Source organism: Struthio camelus, chromosome 34 (genome assembly GCF_040807025.1).
Source record: "Struthio camelus isolate bStrCam1 chromosome 34, bStrCam1.hap1, whole genome shotgun sequence".
Lineage (NCBI taxonomy): Eukaryota > Metazoa > Chordata > Aves > Struthioniformes > Struthionidae > Struthio > Struthio camelus.
In genome coordinates, this window is record NC_090975.1 from 295,586 (window position 1) to 310,516 (window position 14,931).

The window sequence follows — 14,931 nt, forward strand, 5'->3', positions numbered from 1 at the left end:
TCGTACCATTTCCTCCCAGTCTTTCCCAATGTCCCCTCCCACGCCCCAGTACATCCCAGTCACCGCCTGTATGTCCCAGTTCCCCTCCAGTACATCCCAGAGAGTCCCAGAACATTCCAGTTTCCCCCCTCCAGTACATCCCAGTGCTCCCCAGTATGTCCCAGTGTGTCCAGTCCCCGCGGCCGCCTCCCTGCCAGGGGCCGCTGTCCCCCTCGGAGGCGCCGCTCTGGCGTGCCCCTCTCGATGCTCCCCGGGCAGGAAGTGACGTTTCCTGGCCGCTCTCCTCTCGCTAGCCGTACCGGTGGCCGGAGCGCTCGCCAGGGCCCCTCTTGCCGCTCCGTCTCTATGGTTGAACCTCCGGGGAGGCGGAGCGGTGGCGTCCTTCCCCGTCACGTGACCGAAAGGGCCGGGTGACGTCACGGAGTTTGCGGAAGTGCGCGCGAGAAACCGGGAGACGCGGAAGGATCGGGGTGAGGGGGCGGGGGGAGACCGGGGGGACCATAGAGAGGGGCGGGGGTGGGCTAGGTGGGCCCGGTACCGGGAGATCATAGAGCGAGGCGGGGAGTCTAGAGGGTCCCGGTAGCGGGGGACCATAGAGAGGGGCGGAGGGTCTAGAGGGGCTCGGTACCGGCGGACTATAGAGGCGGGCTGGAGTCGCTCGGAACCGGGGTGCGGGACAGTACGGGGGAGAGGAGAAGGCCCGGGACCATAGAGAGGAACGGGGACCTCCGAGGGGGACCTGGGTCATAGAGGGGGGCTAGAAGGGACTCTACGGGAGGGGAACCGGAGGGGGGGAACGGGGGCGGGGGGGGGGCGACCATAGAGAGCGGCGGAGGCCACCGGGGGCGATTGGGCCCCCCGGGACCGTAGAGAAAAGCGGGATCGGGGTGGGGGGGGGGAACCATAGAGAGGGGCAGGTGCCCTGCAGAAGGACCGGAGAGGGGCGCTCTGTGCCTCGACCATAGAGCTGGCCATGGGTGGATCATAGAGACGGAGCACCCGCTCGCCCAATTTCGGGGAACAGTCTGGGAGGCGAAGAAGGTGCTCTGGGGAGCACCATAGAGAGGAGGCCGGGGCCGCTCTGGGCGGGCGGGAGGCCCGAGGGGGCTGGGCTTCGTGGTCCCTGTTGCCTGGCGATTGGCTGGGCTTCCTGTTGCCGTGGTGATGGGGCGGGGCCTGGGGACAGAGGGGCGGAGCTTGTGTTGGTGGTGGAGGAGGCAGCTGGGCCTTGAGGGGGGGCTGTAAATGGGTCCGAGGGGGGAGTTGGGGGCAGCTAAAGCCCCTTGGGGGGCGTTTTAGGGAGTCTGGGGAGGACCCAGACTCCCAGGGGACATTAAAGGCTCTGGGACCCTCCTGAGCCCAGAGGCAGCGGGATCCTGGTGCAGATCCCGGTGTGGCCTCATCGGGTCCCCCCCCCCCGTCCCCCTCCCCGCCGATGTCCCCAGACCCCGCCGCCGTGATGGACTTGCTGTTCGGGCGCCGGAAGACGCCGGAGGAGCTGCTGCGGCAGAACCAGCGCGCGCTGGCCCGGGCCATGCGGGAGCTGGACCGCGAGCGCCAGAAGCTGGAGGCGCAGGAGAAGAAGATCATCGTCGACATCAAGAAGATGGCCAAGCAGGGGCAGATGGTGGGGGCGGGAGGATGCTGTGGTGGGGACTTGCAGCACCTGGAGGGACCAGGGGACTACGAGGGGACAGGGCACTGTGGAGGGGACCAGGGGACATGGAGGGACGTCTCCAGGGAACATGGAGAGGACTGGGGGACATGGAGGGGACCAGGCGATATGGAGGGGATCAGAGCACTGTGATGGGGACTTAGGGATGTAGAGGGGACTGTGGTGACAACGAGGGGATGTGGAGGGGGCTAGGGGACATGGAGGGGACCAGGGGACACAGGGGGAAGGGAAGACACAGAGGGGAGCGGGGCTTGTCGTGGGGACTGGGGCATGTGTAGGGAACCGGGGCACTTGCGGGGGACCATGGTGGGGACAAGGGGACACAAGGTTGATCAAGGAGCATGGAGGGGACCAGGGGACGCGAAGGGCACCAGGGGATGCGAAGGAGACCGGGGCACTTGCTGAGGACCCAGGCACTGTGGTGGGGACTAGGAGATGTAGAGCGCCTGTGGAGATCCCTCAGGGCTCTGGGGATCCCCACGGACCCTGTGGCCACCTAAGGTCCCCCTGGCCCACAGGACGCAGTGAAGATCATGGCGAAGGACCTGGTGCGGACGCGGCGCTACGTGAAGAAGTTCATCACCATGCGGGCCAACATCCAGGCCGTGTCCCTCAAGATCCAGACCCTCAAGTCCAACAACTCCATGGCCCAGGCCATGAAAGGCGTCACGAAGGCTATGGCCACCATGAACCGGCAGGTGGGTGCTCATGGGGATATCTCCAAGGCTGTAGCCACCATGAACTGTCCCAGGATGGCCATGGGGATATCCCTGAGACAATGGCCACCATGAGCTGCCCAGGAGACATCCTTGAGGATGTGACCACCGTGAGCTTTCTGGGGTGGCTGCCTTGGTGTGCCTGAGAGCATGACTACCACAAGGAGTCCAGGGGGGATGTCGCCAAGGCTGTAGCCATTGTGAGCACCCTGAGGTGGCTGTGGGGATGTCTCCATGGCCTAGTTTCTCCAGGGTGACCATGGGAACGTCTGTGTGATAATAGCCACCATGAGCTGTCTTGGGAACGTGGCCATTATTATCTGCACTGAGGTGGTCGTGGGGACACGCCCAAGGCTATGGCCAGCACAAGTTGCCCTGGGGTGGCTGTGGGGATATCCCAAAAACTGTGGCCCCCTCAAGCTGTCCCAAGGGACATCCTTGAGGCTGTGGCCACCACAGGCTGCCCTGGGTAGCCATAGGGATGTCTCTGAGGTTGTGACCACCTCAAATTGCTCGGGGTGGCCATGACAATGATCCTGAGATCATGGCCATCACAAACTGCTTGGGTGGCTGTGGGGACATTCCCATGACCATAACAATCATGAGCTGCCCCAGGGGACATCTCCACGGCCACCACAAACTGTCCAATGTGGTCATGACATCCCCAAGGCCATGGCCACAACAAATGGCAGCAGGGGATGTCCCAAAGGCTGTGGCCGCCCTGAACTGCCCCAGGTGCTGTTGGGATGTGCTATATTCCCACATGCCACATGCTGCATCCCCATGTTCCCCCAGCTGAAGCTGCCACAGATTCAGAAAATTATGATGGAGTTTGAGAAGCAGGCAGAGATCATGGACATGAAGGAGGAACTGATGAATGATGCCATTGATGACGCCATGGGAGATGAGGATGATGAGGAGGAAAGGTGAGAGGGAAAAGAGTGAAGACATGGATGGGAGGGCAACAGGTGACATGGGGGAGGAAGACATGGAGAAGAGGAGGACAGTAGACACTAGGGAGACACCAGGTGCAATTGGGAGGTCAGGGCAAGTTAGAGACACTTGAAGGGGAGACAGGGGACACTGGGCGCTTAGGGACACCCAAGGAGGGATGTGGCAGCTTGGAGACCCTTGGCGGCAGGGACAGGGGACACGGGGTGGGATGGTCAGAGGTCTCAGTGCAGCCATTGACCACCCTGTCTTCCCCCAGTGATGCAGTGGTGTCGCAAGTGCTGGACGAGCTGGGGCTGACCCTCACCGATGAGCTGGCCAGTGAGTGGGACTGTTGGGTTATGGGGGGCCTGGGGGACACCTTGGGGGTATATGGGAGATCTGAGGGGGTGACCAGGCGGGAGGTGGGGGTCTGCGGGATATGTGGAGGTCTAGGCGGTATATGGGGTGGTTCAGGGTGTGACTGTGGGATGAGAGAAGGATCTGGGGGAATATTTGGGGGGCAACTTTGGGGCAGGTGGAGGTCTAGAGGGGTGTTTGAGGGGTAACTGGGGGTTAATGAGGTCACTTGGGAGTCTGGGGGTATCTGAGGGGATCTAGGGGGTATTTCAGGAGTCAGGGCAGGATTTGGAGGGCGGATGGGGGGTTGGAGGAGTAACTGGGGAGGTATTTGAGGGTCTGGGGGGCAGTTGTGGGGTGTTTGGGACCAGGGGGAGGGGCAAGGGGGTCATCTGGGGTTCCCACACCCTGACCTTTGCCCTTTGCCCCCAGCACTGCCCCCGCCAGGGGGGTCACTGGCAGCGGGGGAGGGGCGGGCGCCCGAGGCCGCGGCCGCGTTGGCCGATGCCGACGCCGACCTGGAGGAGCGGCTCAAGAACCTGCGCCGGGACTGACCCCCGACCTCCGACCCTTGGCCGCGATCCATGGCGACCTCCGACCTTGCTCCCTGGCGGCCCCCGGGGTTGACCTGTGGCGACCTGCGACCCCCGGCTTGACCCCCAGGGACCTGCGACCCGGGGGTTGACCCCGGACAACCTACGACCCTTGGGCTGCCCCATGGCGAGTGGCAACCCCCAGCGACCTGTGACCCCACGGTTGCCCCCTGCTGACCTGTGACCCTGGGGCTGCACTGCAGTGACCTCTGACCCTGTGCGACCTGCAGCGACCTGCAGTCTCCTGGTCCCATGGTGACCTCCGACCATGCCCCAGGGCCACCGACAGTGACCTGCGACCGCTGACCCCCCCCGCCCCCTGACCTTCTGGTGATTCTCGACCCCAGGGCTGACCCCTGACCCATGGCTTTGACTTATGGTGACCTGTGTTCCCCAAACAGGCCACCTGGGGCTGACTTCGGTGTCCCTTGACCCTACCCTGATGTCTGTGGCCAGGGGGGCATCACAGACACATTACAGGGCTTTGACCCCATGGGGTATCTGCCCTCCTCCATTGGGGTATTTGCCTCCTCTTGGGCTAGTTGTACCCCCCCAGGGGATATTTCCTCTCCTGGGGTATCTGTTGCACTTCTCTGGGGTATTTTCCCTATTTTTGGGGGAGCATTTGCCCCCCATTCAAGGATATTTGCTCCCTCCTATGGAAAACTTTCACCCTGTTGGGGTATATCTGCTCCCTGGGGGTACTTACCCTCTTCTTTGGGTTATTTGCCCCCTCTTGGGGTATTTGTTTTCTCCGGGGCAGTTCAGCCCACCACGGGGGCAATAAAGGCCGCATGTTCTTACTTCCCACCCCCCTCCCCGGCTGGTTCCTGGAGGATGGGGAGTGACCAGTGCCCTCCAGTCACAGTCCCAGACTGGGCTGGGATTCATTGGTGGCTGCTGTGGGTTGGGCACTGTGAAGGGGAGCCCAGATGCCTGGGTTTCTCCTAGGGTTGGGGTCAGTTTGGGGCCCTGGATGCTTGGGTTCCTCCCCCTTCCCTTCACTGAACGACCCCCTTGCCAGGGGCTCGAAGAAGAGATGTCATGGAAGGACTGCCAAGGCTTGTCCATGCATCAGACTGTTACCCTCTGCTGCTCTTCCATGTGGGCACTAATGACACCAAGGGCAAACTGGAAACCACCAAACAGGATTTCAGAGCTCTGGGGATGGTGGCCAAGGATCTGGGAGCTCAGGTCATTTTCTCCTCAGTCCTGCCTGTGAGGGGGAAGGGCGGGAGGAGGAGTAGACGAGTTTTCCAAGTTAACAACTGGCTGCGCCGCTGGTGTTGGCAACAGGGTTCTGGTTTCTATGACCATGGGACCCTGTTTGAAGATCAACAGCTGATGGGGAGCGATGGGATCCACCTTACCAAGTGGGGTACGTGTGTCTTTGCCAACAGATTGGCCAGCCTGGTACGGAGGGCTTTAAACTAGTCAAGATGGGGGAAGGGGAGCGGTATAGTGGCAGGGGAGTCAGTAAAACACCACTCAAGTCAGGATGCCTCCAGCGGGTGCATGCAGCCAGGGGAGACAGCATGCGACATGGCTGTGGAGGATCCTCTTGCACCTCTCCTGAGAAACCTTCCTGCTCGATTGCCTCTCTGAAATGCCTGTACACCGATGCATGCAGTATGGGGAATAAGCAGGAGGAATGAGAGATCAGTGTGCGGTTACGGGGCCGTGCTCTCGTTGCAGTGACAGAGACATGGTGGGATAGCTCACATGACTGGAATGCTGTCATGGATGGCTATGTGCTTTTTAGGAAAGACAGGCCAGGAAGGCGAGGTGGTGGAGTTGCCCTTTATGTGAGGGAGCAGCTAGAATGTGTGGAGCTCTGCCTCGGGGTGGATGAAGAGCAAGTTGAGAGCTTATGGGTAAGGCTTAAAGGGCAGGCTAACATGGGTGACACGGGGGTGACATGGGGGTTTACTACAGGCCACCTGATCAGGAAGAGGAAGTCGATGAGGCCTTCTACCGACAGCTGGAAGTAGCCTCACGATCACTGGTTCCCCCTGGTTCTCATGGGGGACTTCAGCCACCCTGACATCTGCTGGGAAGAGAGCAGAGCTAGGCACAAAACAGTCGAGGAGGTTCCTGCAAAGCATTGAGGACCCAGGTGGTGGAGTCCTTCTTGACCCAGGTGGTGGAGAAGCCAACGAGGAGAGGTGCAATGCTAGACCTTGTACTAACAAACCAAGAAGGTCTAGTTGGAGAGGTGAAGGTTGGGGGCAGCCTTGGCTGCAGTGACCATGAGATGGTGGAGTTGAGGATCCTGCGATGAGGGAGCAGGGCAATGAGTAGGATCTCAACCCTGGACTTGAGGAGAGCTAACTTTGGCCTCTTGGGGAACCTACTTAGGGGAATCTCCTGGGGTAGGGCCCTAGAAGGAAGAGGGGTCCAAGAAAGCTGGTTAATATTCAAGCATCACCTCCTCCAGGCTGAAGATGGGTGCATCCCTCTGAGTAAGAAGACGAGCAAAGTGGGCAGGAGACCTGCCTGGATGAGCAAGGAACTCCTGGCCAAACTCCAGCAGAAGAAGGAAGCGTACAGAATGTGGAAAAGGGGACAGGCCACTTGGGAGGAATATAGGGACATTGTCAGAGTGTGCAGGGATTCTGAAACAAGGAAGGCTAGGGCACTTTTGGAGTTAAATCTGGCAAGGGATGTCCAGGACAACAAGAAGGGCTTCTTCAAATCCATCAGGAGCAAAAGGAAGACTAGGGCAAATGTGGGCCTGCTGCTGAATGGGGCGGGTGCCCTGGTGACGAAGGATATAGAGAAGGCAGAGTTATTGAATGCTGCCTTTGCTTCAGTCTTCACTGCTAAGGCCAGCCCTCGGGAATTCCCGACCCTGGAGACGAAGAGAGGAAGTCTGGAGAAAGGAAGACTCTCCCTTGGTGGAGGAGGAACGGGTGAGAGATGATTTGTGCAAACTTGACATCCACAAATCCATGGGCCCCGATGGGATGCACCCCCGAGTGCCGAGGGAGCTGGTGGATGTTATTGCTAGGCCACTCTCCATCCTCTTGGAAAGGTCCTGGAGATCAGGAGAGGTGCCTGAGGCCTGGAAGAAAGCCATGGTCACTCCAATCTTCAAAAAAGGGCAAGAAGGAGGAGCCAGAAAACTACAGGCCTGTCAGCCTCCCCTCCATCCCTGGAAAGGTGATGGGACAGCTCCTCCTGGAGGTCATCACTGAGCATGCAGAGTACAGCCTGGCGGTTGACCTGCTGCAAAGCAGCTCTGCAGAGAAGGACCTGGGCGTCCTGGTGGACAACAAGTTAAACATGAGGCAGCAATGCGCCCTTGTAGCCAAGAAGGCCAGTGGTATCCTGGGCTGCGTTAGGAAGAGTTTTGCCAGCAGGTGGAGGGAGGTGATCCTGCTCCTCTCCTCAGCCCTGGGGAGGCCTCACCTGGAGGACTGTGTCCAATTCTGGGCTCCCCAGTACAAGAGAGACCTGGCACTACTGGAGAGAGTCCAGCAGAGGGCTACAAAGATGATGAGGGGACTGGAGCGTCTCTCGTATGAAGAAAGGCTGCGAGAGCTGGGCCTGTTCAGCCTGGAGAAAAGAAGACAGAGGAGATCTCATCAATGTGTACAAGTTTCTGAAGGGAGGGTGTCAAGAGGATGGGGCCAGACTCCTCTCCGTGGTGCCCAGCAACAGGACAAGAGGCAAGAGGCATCAACTGAAACACAGGAAGTTCCACCTAAACCTGAGAAAAAACTTCTTGACTGTGAGGATGACTGAGCATTGGAACAGGTTGCCCAGAGAGGTAGTGGAGTCTCCTTCGCTGGAGATATTCAAAACCCGTCTGGATGTGATCCTGGGCAATGTGCTCTAGAGGCCCCTGCTTGAGCTGGGGGGTTGGACTAGATGATCTCCAGAGGTCCCTTCCAACCTCGGCCTTCTGTGACTCTGTGACCCCGGACACCTTTGCCCTCCTGCTGCCGAAACTCAACGGAGTTGGAGTGCTCCTAATGCTCCAGTTCGAAAAACAGCCACACGAAAGGGCATTTTGTTGCCCAAAAGGGCATTTTGGGGCAGGCTGATGTGGGCAGCAGGAAGAAAAGACGCCGGCTGGGAAGAGCAGAGGTACAATGGACGAGGGGGCGTTTCAGCCAGAGCAGCTGATCTTGTGCTCTCCCTTCTGCCGGGAGAGCTCCCGAGATGGGACGCTCGGGGGCTGCAGGAGGCTGCTGGAGAAACATGCCGGGCAGATTGTCGCACAAGCAGGATGAAGGGCCATCAGCAAGGGTCCCGCTGCCTAAAGAGGGATTCCAAAAGCATGGGGACAGGAAGCCCCACCACGCACGAGTGTGGGCACCTGGGCGTGCAGAGCTGTCTGGATGTGTGCACAAAGTGGGTGCTCCGTCCCCGTCTCCTGAGCTGCCCTTTAATTCCCCTCCAAAGCACCCACGCTGCAAATTGCCCGCCCCACAGCCCCTCCAACAAAGTGTCACAGTATGTGGAAACACGGTTTAATGGGAGTGAAGAAGCTGCAGAGCGTAGGAGCGCGGCGGGTGATCAGCGGTAGCTGTCCCTCTTTTCCAGGAGGCGAGGTGTCTCCTGAGGGCTGCAGAGTTTGACGGGAAGGGGCTGAGCGTGAGCAGAGAATCAGAGGAATCGTGCCGGCCGTGCTCAGGCCGGTCCTGATGATGCCACCTCGCAGCTTCCCATCTCCTCCGGCGTGCCCAGCACCTCCCGTGGGGACGGCAGCGGTGGGCGACTCAGGCGCCAGACTGCCAAGCCTGCTGCCGCTGCCGTCCCGCAGCCGGAGCCCCGGTGGTCGCTTGGGTACCCGGAGCCCCTTGTGCCCGCGGAGGGCTTTGGGCCTTCACGTTTGGGCAGCAGCGAGAGGGCCGGAGGGAAGGTGTCGGCCGGGTGCTTGGGAGTCGCCCAGAAGCGAGGGGATGCCGCCCCAACGCCAGAGCTGAGGGAGCGGGAAAGAGGAGGTGCCGCGTGTGGGGCTCTGGGCGCTGGCGCGTGCGAGGCCTTTGCCCGCCCGCAGCTGGGCGTGCTTACTCTTGCTGGGCTCTCCGCAGCAGGACTGACACTCTCCTCGCTCGAGAGGCCAGTTGCTCGCCCTGCACCTCCGGCTCCTGTCTCCCGGGCTCGTCTGGAGGATGGGGAACCCTGGGCACCGGAGGGCCCAAATTCTGCCGAGCAAGAGAGGCAGGCGGAAGTAAGAGTGCAAGCAGAGGGGCTGTTTGGCACGTGCCCTGCGGCAGAGGTGACCTGCGGCACCCATGCTGCGCCTCCAGCGAGGGAGCTCCTCGCGTTCTGTTGTCCTGAGCGCACCACCACCACCACCACCACCACCACCACCACCACCACCGCCCGCCGGCTGCTCTTGCTCGGCCTGTCAGGTAGGCTTCTGGAGAAGAGCTGCCGAGCTTTGCCGGAGAAGCCGCCCGGGTGGCCCCAAGGGCCGCCTCTCCCGGACAAAGCCTTACGTAGCGGTTCCGCATCTCTTCAATGCTCTCCAGCCTTTGCCTTTCCTCCAGGAACAGATCCTGCACGTCCAGAGCAGCGTCTTCCGCAGTGGTCTCTCCTTTCCAGGGATGAGGCTGTCACGCACGGGAGGGCAAGGAGAAAGCGGTGGAGACGGAGGTGGGAGCAGGGGAAGGCTCCCGCAGCACAAGGCAGGCCCGCAGGACCGCAGGCTTCCAAAGGCTGCCGGTACCTTGCCCTTCAAGCACTGCTGCTTAATTTGCTTGATGTACACCTCCCTCAAGTACAAGTCGTTCCAGAAGTAGCCCACATCCCACGTCCTGAGGCGCTTGCGGATTTCCTGCAGGGCCACGGAGAGGCAACAGCACCCAGCGTTAGTTGTTTTGCTCTCCCCCGCTCTTCCGCGCCCTGACCGGCAGCTTTCTGCCGCCGCCTTTCGCTCACAAACGCTTGGGCGCTGACATGCTGCACGCTGCCAAGCTTCGTCCGGCCCAACTGCATGTTGTGCCGTGAGCCGGCATCGCAGCAGTCAACGCGCTCAGCAGAGGCGGGACGCTTGCCTTCCCAGAAAAGCCCAGCGTCCCCGTTGCTAGCATCAACAGTGCCCACAGGACGGAGCATGCTGCGCTCCACCACAACGCCGCAGGAGGCAACGGCGTACTCTCCAAGGAGCGAGTGCCTTCCCCCTCCTGCAGCAAGCCGCGAAGGAAGGACTATTCCCAAAGGGCCAGGCAGGCAACTAGGCTTCTCGCCAGGGACAGGGGCCCTGGAGAGCAGGTTTGCCGCCAGCCAGAGCACCTACCGCCACTGTTTCCTGGCAGCCTCTGCAGTCCTGCAGCATCTTCTGGACTTGTTCTGCAGAGAGGGCTTTCTTCCTGCCGTCCTGCTGCACCGCGGGCAAGCTGCCCAGACCTGGCAGGTGCACTCTAGGCAGAGGCCCCACGGGCAGTGGGTAGGAGCGCCGGAGCACTCTGCTCCCTAGCCTGTGCGGACGAGCCTGGCGCCGCCTTCGGCAGCATCCCCCCCGTTGCGGTGGAGAACCTCGACAGGCTCAGGCCTCTCCCGCTGCCTTCTCACTGCCCTCCGGCAGGAGCCCAGCGGTGAGCACAGCCCAGAGAAACACTTGCACCCTTGGCAAGCTAGGGGGAGAGCTTCGGCGCCCACCCCTTGCCCCTGCTGCAGCCTGGAGGCGCTCTGAACAGAGGGCCCCTGCGGCCAGGGCCCCCTTCCGCTCATGCAACAGGCAAAGGGAAGGCGCTGCAAGCCGGCCACTTGCCATTTCAGGATTGCCAGGGAGTTGCCCGAATGCTCTGCATGCTGGGAGCAGAGAGTGAGGGGAGAAGGGAGCCCGTCCCGCGAGGCAAGAGGAGGTGCCCGCTCCCCTTCCGACTTCCCCGAGACTCTGTTTGCAAGGCAAGAGCTCCCTGCCCCGGGCACCAGAGCCCCACGCGGCCCTCCTGCACGACTCTCACATGGCTGGAGGTGATTTGATGCGGACTCTCCTGCCCTTGGATTTCCTTGCAGCCGCCTGGGGTACTTGGGGCAGACGCTGCTTGTCTTGGGAGAGCGAGCCCTTGGCCAGACGTTTCCGTGCACGGGCTGCAAGAGGCAAGTCGCCTTGAGAAGAGCGTCTGCTTTGTGCTGGCCCCGCTGGGACAAGTGGGGGTCGCTGGGAGCCCTTGCTGCCCTAAGGGAGTCTGCTGTGGGGGGAAGGGTTTCCCCCAAGGGAAGAGACGTGTGGCTCTGTGTCCCGCTGCGGGGCGCAGAGGTTGCCTCTTGCGGCACGCTCCCCGCACAGGCCTTGGGGAAACATTGGGGAGCAAGGATCAGAGGGAGGGTGGGATTGGGCTCTTCCGGAAGGAAGCAGGCTTTCTGGGCAGTGCTGCATGGGTGGCCTTGCCTTTCTTGTCACGGAAGCACTTGTCCTCCCAGTCTGCCTCCTGCTCGGGCGTTAGAGGTCCTCTTGCACCTGGTTTCACGGAGGTGCGGTAGAAGGGATGGTCAAGAGCAAACCTGGAGAGCAGCAGCAGACCGGAGGAGCGTGAGGCAGGGCAGCAGCTTGCCCTTGCGGCTTGGGCTGATCATGGGGCGAGCGGGAAGCGTGGGGGCTGCTGGCAAGGTAGGGAATGGACAGCAGGGCCACTGCTGCAGGGTACCCCCAGCCAAGAGAGCCGTAGGCCCCCGTGGAGCACGAGCAAGGTGTGAGGAGAGCTGGGCACCCTCGCCTGGAGGAGCTCTTCTCCCCCGGCATCGCCGGAGAGAAGCCCTGGCCCTACAGCACGAGGCAGCAGGAGCCGCGCAGCTGGTGGCGTGGTGGGCCGAGGGCTGCGGAAGGAAGCGCACTCACAACGGGAGCACAACGACGCCGCCAAAGCTGTTGTGGGACACGTCCTTTTCCCGGCCAAAGATGACCAGCTCCTTCGTCTTGGGGTCCTGCAAGAGCCACGCAAACCAGCGAGGTGATGGCCAGCAAGGAGCTGCTGCTCTCTGCAGAGCTGGGGACGGCTGCCGCTGTGGCAAGGTGAGCAGAGAGAGCGCGCGCGCGCGCGCGGGGGCCGTCTCTGCCCGTGTGTGCGAGGTGGGAGCGCGCAGTGTGTGCGATGTGCCCCAGGAGAGGAGCGGGTCCTGCTGCAGGAGAAGTGGCCTGGCCGTAGCGCTACGAAAGGGGAAGCCTTACCCTGAGAAGAGACTTGATCAGAGCCCCGGTGTCATCAAAGGTCTCCAGGAAGTCGGCGTAGAAGCGCATGGTGGCGATGTTGTTGCGCACGGAGAGCATGCCAATGTCCCTGAAGATAAAGTCGATGTCCTGCTGCATCATTACGAAGCAGTAGAAGAAGAGCACGGTCTCAGTGATGCAGGTCCTCAGGACGGCTGGCCTACGGAAGGTCTCCCAGGACAAGTGAAAGTAGTCGATTGACCCGACGGGGGTATCCCCTGGAAAGCAGCAAAGGAGTCTCCTCAGTGGGTGGGCCACGTGCAAAGGGCAGGCGGGGCACACAGCCAAGATGCTGCCAAGGCTTTCATCCGGCCTCTTACCGGGAAGAGCTACCTCTGGGTATTTGAGGTAGCTGATGCCCGTCACAGCCTGGGCCAGCTGGAACACAGGTTTCCGCACCGTGCGCACTTTGCCGCCTCCGACATCGAGTTGTTCTTGCAGGACGCCGAAGGTCCCCAGGCCGGTTATTGTGACCGCCTGGAAAAGGAGCAGGGCAAGCGGGGCCGGGGGAAGGGGGAGTGCGTTAGTGGACACGAGGAACGCTGCCTCATGAGAGCCCGGGGAAGGCGCCTTGCGGCCTCTGCACTGCTGAGGTGCCAAGGGGCACCCGGGGCGCGTGGCAAAGCGCCAGGGAAGGTCTTTGCAGTGCGGGATGCAGGTCCTGGCCGAGGGCAGCCAGGTGCCCGGAGAGCCCCCGTCTGAGCGGGGGAGCCGCGGATGGTGGCCGCACCTTGTTGAGTGCCAGCTGCTGGCGAACATAGTCCAGCGCGGCGTGCCAGATCTGCAGGACGTCTGGAAAGCGAGGGAAAGACGTGCCGTGCTTGGTGTGCGGAGCCCCATCCCTGCAGGCCGTCTTGGCCTAGGAGATGACGGGGCAGGGGGAGCGAGCATGGCGGCCAGCGGCAAGAAGCCCGTCGGCGGCAGGGGCTGCAGAGCCCCCGGGGTGCCTGGGGGCAGTCCCCGTGCCTTCCTGTGGCCGGCGGAGAGGCCGGGAGCTGAAGGCGGGATCGCCCGGAGGCGCCAGGCTTTCCGCAGCGGCTTTGGAGGGACAGAGCCCGCGGGGCAGCCCTGCTGGCAGAGCTCGGCAAGGCCTTACCCTCCATCTCCAGGCTGCGGACCGTTTTGTAGGGAAAGGTGCCGGCCATCTCAAGGGCAAGGTCCATGCTTTCCTCGCCCTCCGTCTTGGGCCCCTGCATGGCTGCCCGCAAACGCCGTGCCCGGCCGGGAGGGGAGAAGGGGGTTTTCTCCTTTGCCCAGAAGCAGCTCGTCCTCCGGGCTGCCGTGCTGCGCCGCGGCCCTTGCCTAAAGCGGGTGGCGCGCCGTCCCACCAGCTGGTTGGCCTGGCCCCGGGTCCAGCTGCAGAGCAGCTGGGGGCGAGCAGGCGGAGGGGAGAGCAGCCCCCCGCGGCAGGGCTGGGCGAGGGCTGGCAGGGAAGTGTGGGGAGGGCGCGGGGGGCGGTGGGGCGAGGGGGGGGCTGTGGCTGTGCTGGGGCAGAGCCCCACTGTGAGGCCGGCCCGGGTCACAGAGGGGCTGCAGGTGCCCCCGCCCCGGCCAGGGTGGCCCCGCCATGGGCAGGGGCTGCCCGGGGCGTTGTGGGCGGCTGCCCCCAGCCCCTGCCCACTGCCCAGGGAGGCCGTGGGGCAGGCAGAGTGCCGTGGGGATCCCCGCGGCTGCGGTCACCTGGGCCCGCCGGGGGTCTGAGCCGTGCCGTGGGCCCAAAGGGGGAGACTGGCGGGAGCAGTTGGGGGTGGGGGAGAAGAGCCCTGGAGGGGAGGAAGGAGAAGGAAAGAGTGGGAAAGAGAAGAGAGGGAAGAGGAAGGAGGAGGCGGGGGGGAAGGAAAGGGAGGAGAAGGAAGGAAGGGAAAGGAAGGGAGAAAAAGAGAAGGCAGAAAGGGAAAGAAAAGAAGCGGAAATCGAAGGAGAAGGGAAGGAAAAGAAAAGGAGGTGGAAGGGGAAGGAAGGGGAAAGACAGAAAAGGAGGAAGGCGGCAAGAGAAGGAAGGGAAGAGAAGGAAGGAAGGAGGGAAGGAAGGAGGGAGGAAGTGAGGGATGAAGAAGGGAAAGGGGACGGAGAGAGGGCAGTAGGATTTCAGGCAGAGCTGCCCTGGACGTCTCCAAACGGAGCCCGAGGCTGAGAGAGGTCGCGAGCCGCCCTTGGGGGAATTCCCCTCTGTCCCACCTGGCCCGGAAGACGTTGGCCCTGGGGAACACTCGTGGGCATGCTGGCTTGGGATCGCTGCAGAGGGGGGATGTTGTTTTGAAAAGGAGGTGCTGAAACCGACCGGGGGACTTTTGCAGTGGGATTCCTCTGACCTGCCTTCCCCCAAGGGTCAGCATTTTAACATGGGAACCCCCCTGCTCCCCAGACAGCTGGGTTGCCCAAGATCGATGAGGATAAGCAGGCCCCCCTGATGCCTAGGGTGACTTGGGACCTCCAACACTGGGACCAAAAGCCTGGCTTCCCCAAGGCCTGCAAGGAGGAGCATGTATC

General features: G+C 62.1%; 2 protein-coding genes across 2 annotated transcripts; one reads left to right on the plus strand and one right to left on the minus strand.

Moving 5' to 3' along the window:
* Positions 1 to 257: 257 nt before the first annotated feature.
* Positions 258 to 5,084, plus strand: CHMP2A (charged multivesicular body protein 2A). Its single transcript, XM_068923555.1, has 6 exons — positions 258 to 470; positions 1,446 to 1,627; positions 2,194 to 2,373; positions 3,187 to 3,317; positions 3,602 to 3,663; positions 4,114 to 5,084. Exons 2-6 carry the CDS (start codon positions 1,460 to 1,462, stop codon positions 4,233 to 4,235), a joined length of 663 nt encoding a protein of 220 aa, XP_068779656.1. The 5' UTR covers positions 258 to 470; positions 1,446 to 1,459; the 3' UTR covers positions 4,236 to 5,084.
* A 3,828-nt stretch (positions 5,085 to 8,912) lies between these two features.
* Positions 8,913 to 13,637, minus strand: LOC138063665 (uncharacterized). The gene is made up of 12 exons (XM_068923413.1): positions 13,538 to 13,637; positions 13,172 to 13,233; positions 12,762 to 12,918; positions 12,403 to 12,659; positions 12,073 to 12,158; positions 11,626 to 11,738; positions 11,198 to 11,324; positions 10,528 to 10,651; positions 9,958 to 10,065; positions 9,728 to 9,841; positions 9,297 to 9,430; positions 8,913 to 9,204 (listed from the first exon to the last, which is right to left on the minus strand). The coding sequence occupies exons 1-12, from the start codon at positions 13,635 to 13,637 to the stop codon at positions 8,913 to 8,915; spliced, it is 1,674 nt and encodes a 557-aa protein (XP_068779514.1).
* Between the last annotated feature and the right edge of the window lie 1,294 nt (positions 13,638 to 14,931).

Bases quoted from the DNA above. Each gene is read 5' to 3' on its own strand.
- CHMP2A (XM_068923555.1), top strand. From the start codon at position 1,460: ATGGACTTGCTGTTCGGGCGCCGGAAGACGCCGGAGGAGCTGCTGCGG. The intron at 2,374-3,186 runs GTGGGTGCTCAT...ATGTTCCCCCAG, and splicing joins TGGCCACCATGAACCGGCAG to CTGAAGCTGCCACAGATTCA. The intron at 3,318-3,601 runs GTGAGAGGGAAA...GTCTTCCCCCAG, and splicing joins GAGGATGATGAGGAGGAAAG to TGATGCAGTGGTGTCGCAAG.
- LOC138063665 (XM_068923413.1), bottom strand. From the start codon at position 13,637: ATGCAGGGGCCCAAGACGGAGGGCGAGGAAAGCATGGACCTTGCCCTT. The intron at 11,739-12,072 runs GTGAGTGCGCTT...GCTGCTCTCCAG, and splicing joins GGCGTCGTTGTGCTCCCGTT to GTTTGCTCTTGACCATCCCT. The intron at 11,325-11,625 runs GCAAGGCCACCC...TGCCTCTTGCAG, and splicing joins GTGCTTCCGTGACAAGAAAG to CCCGTGCACGGAAACGTCTG.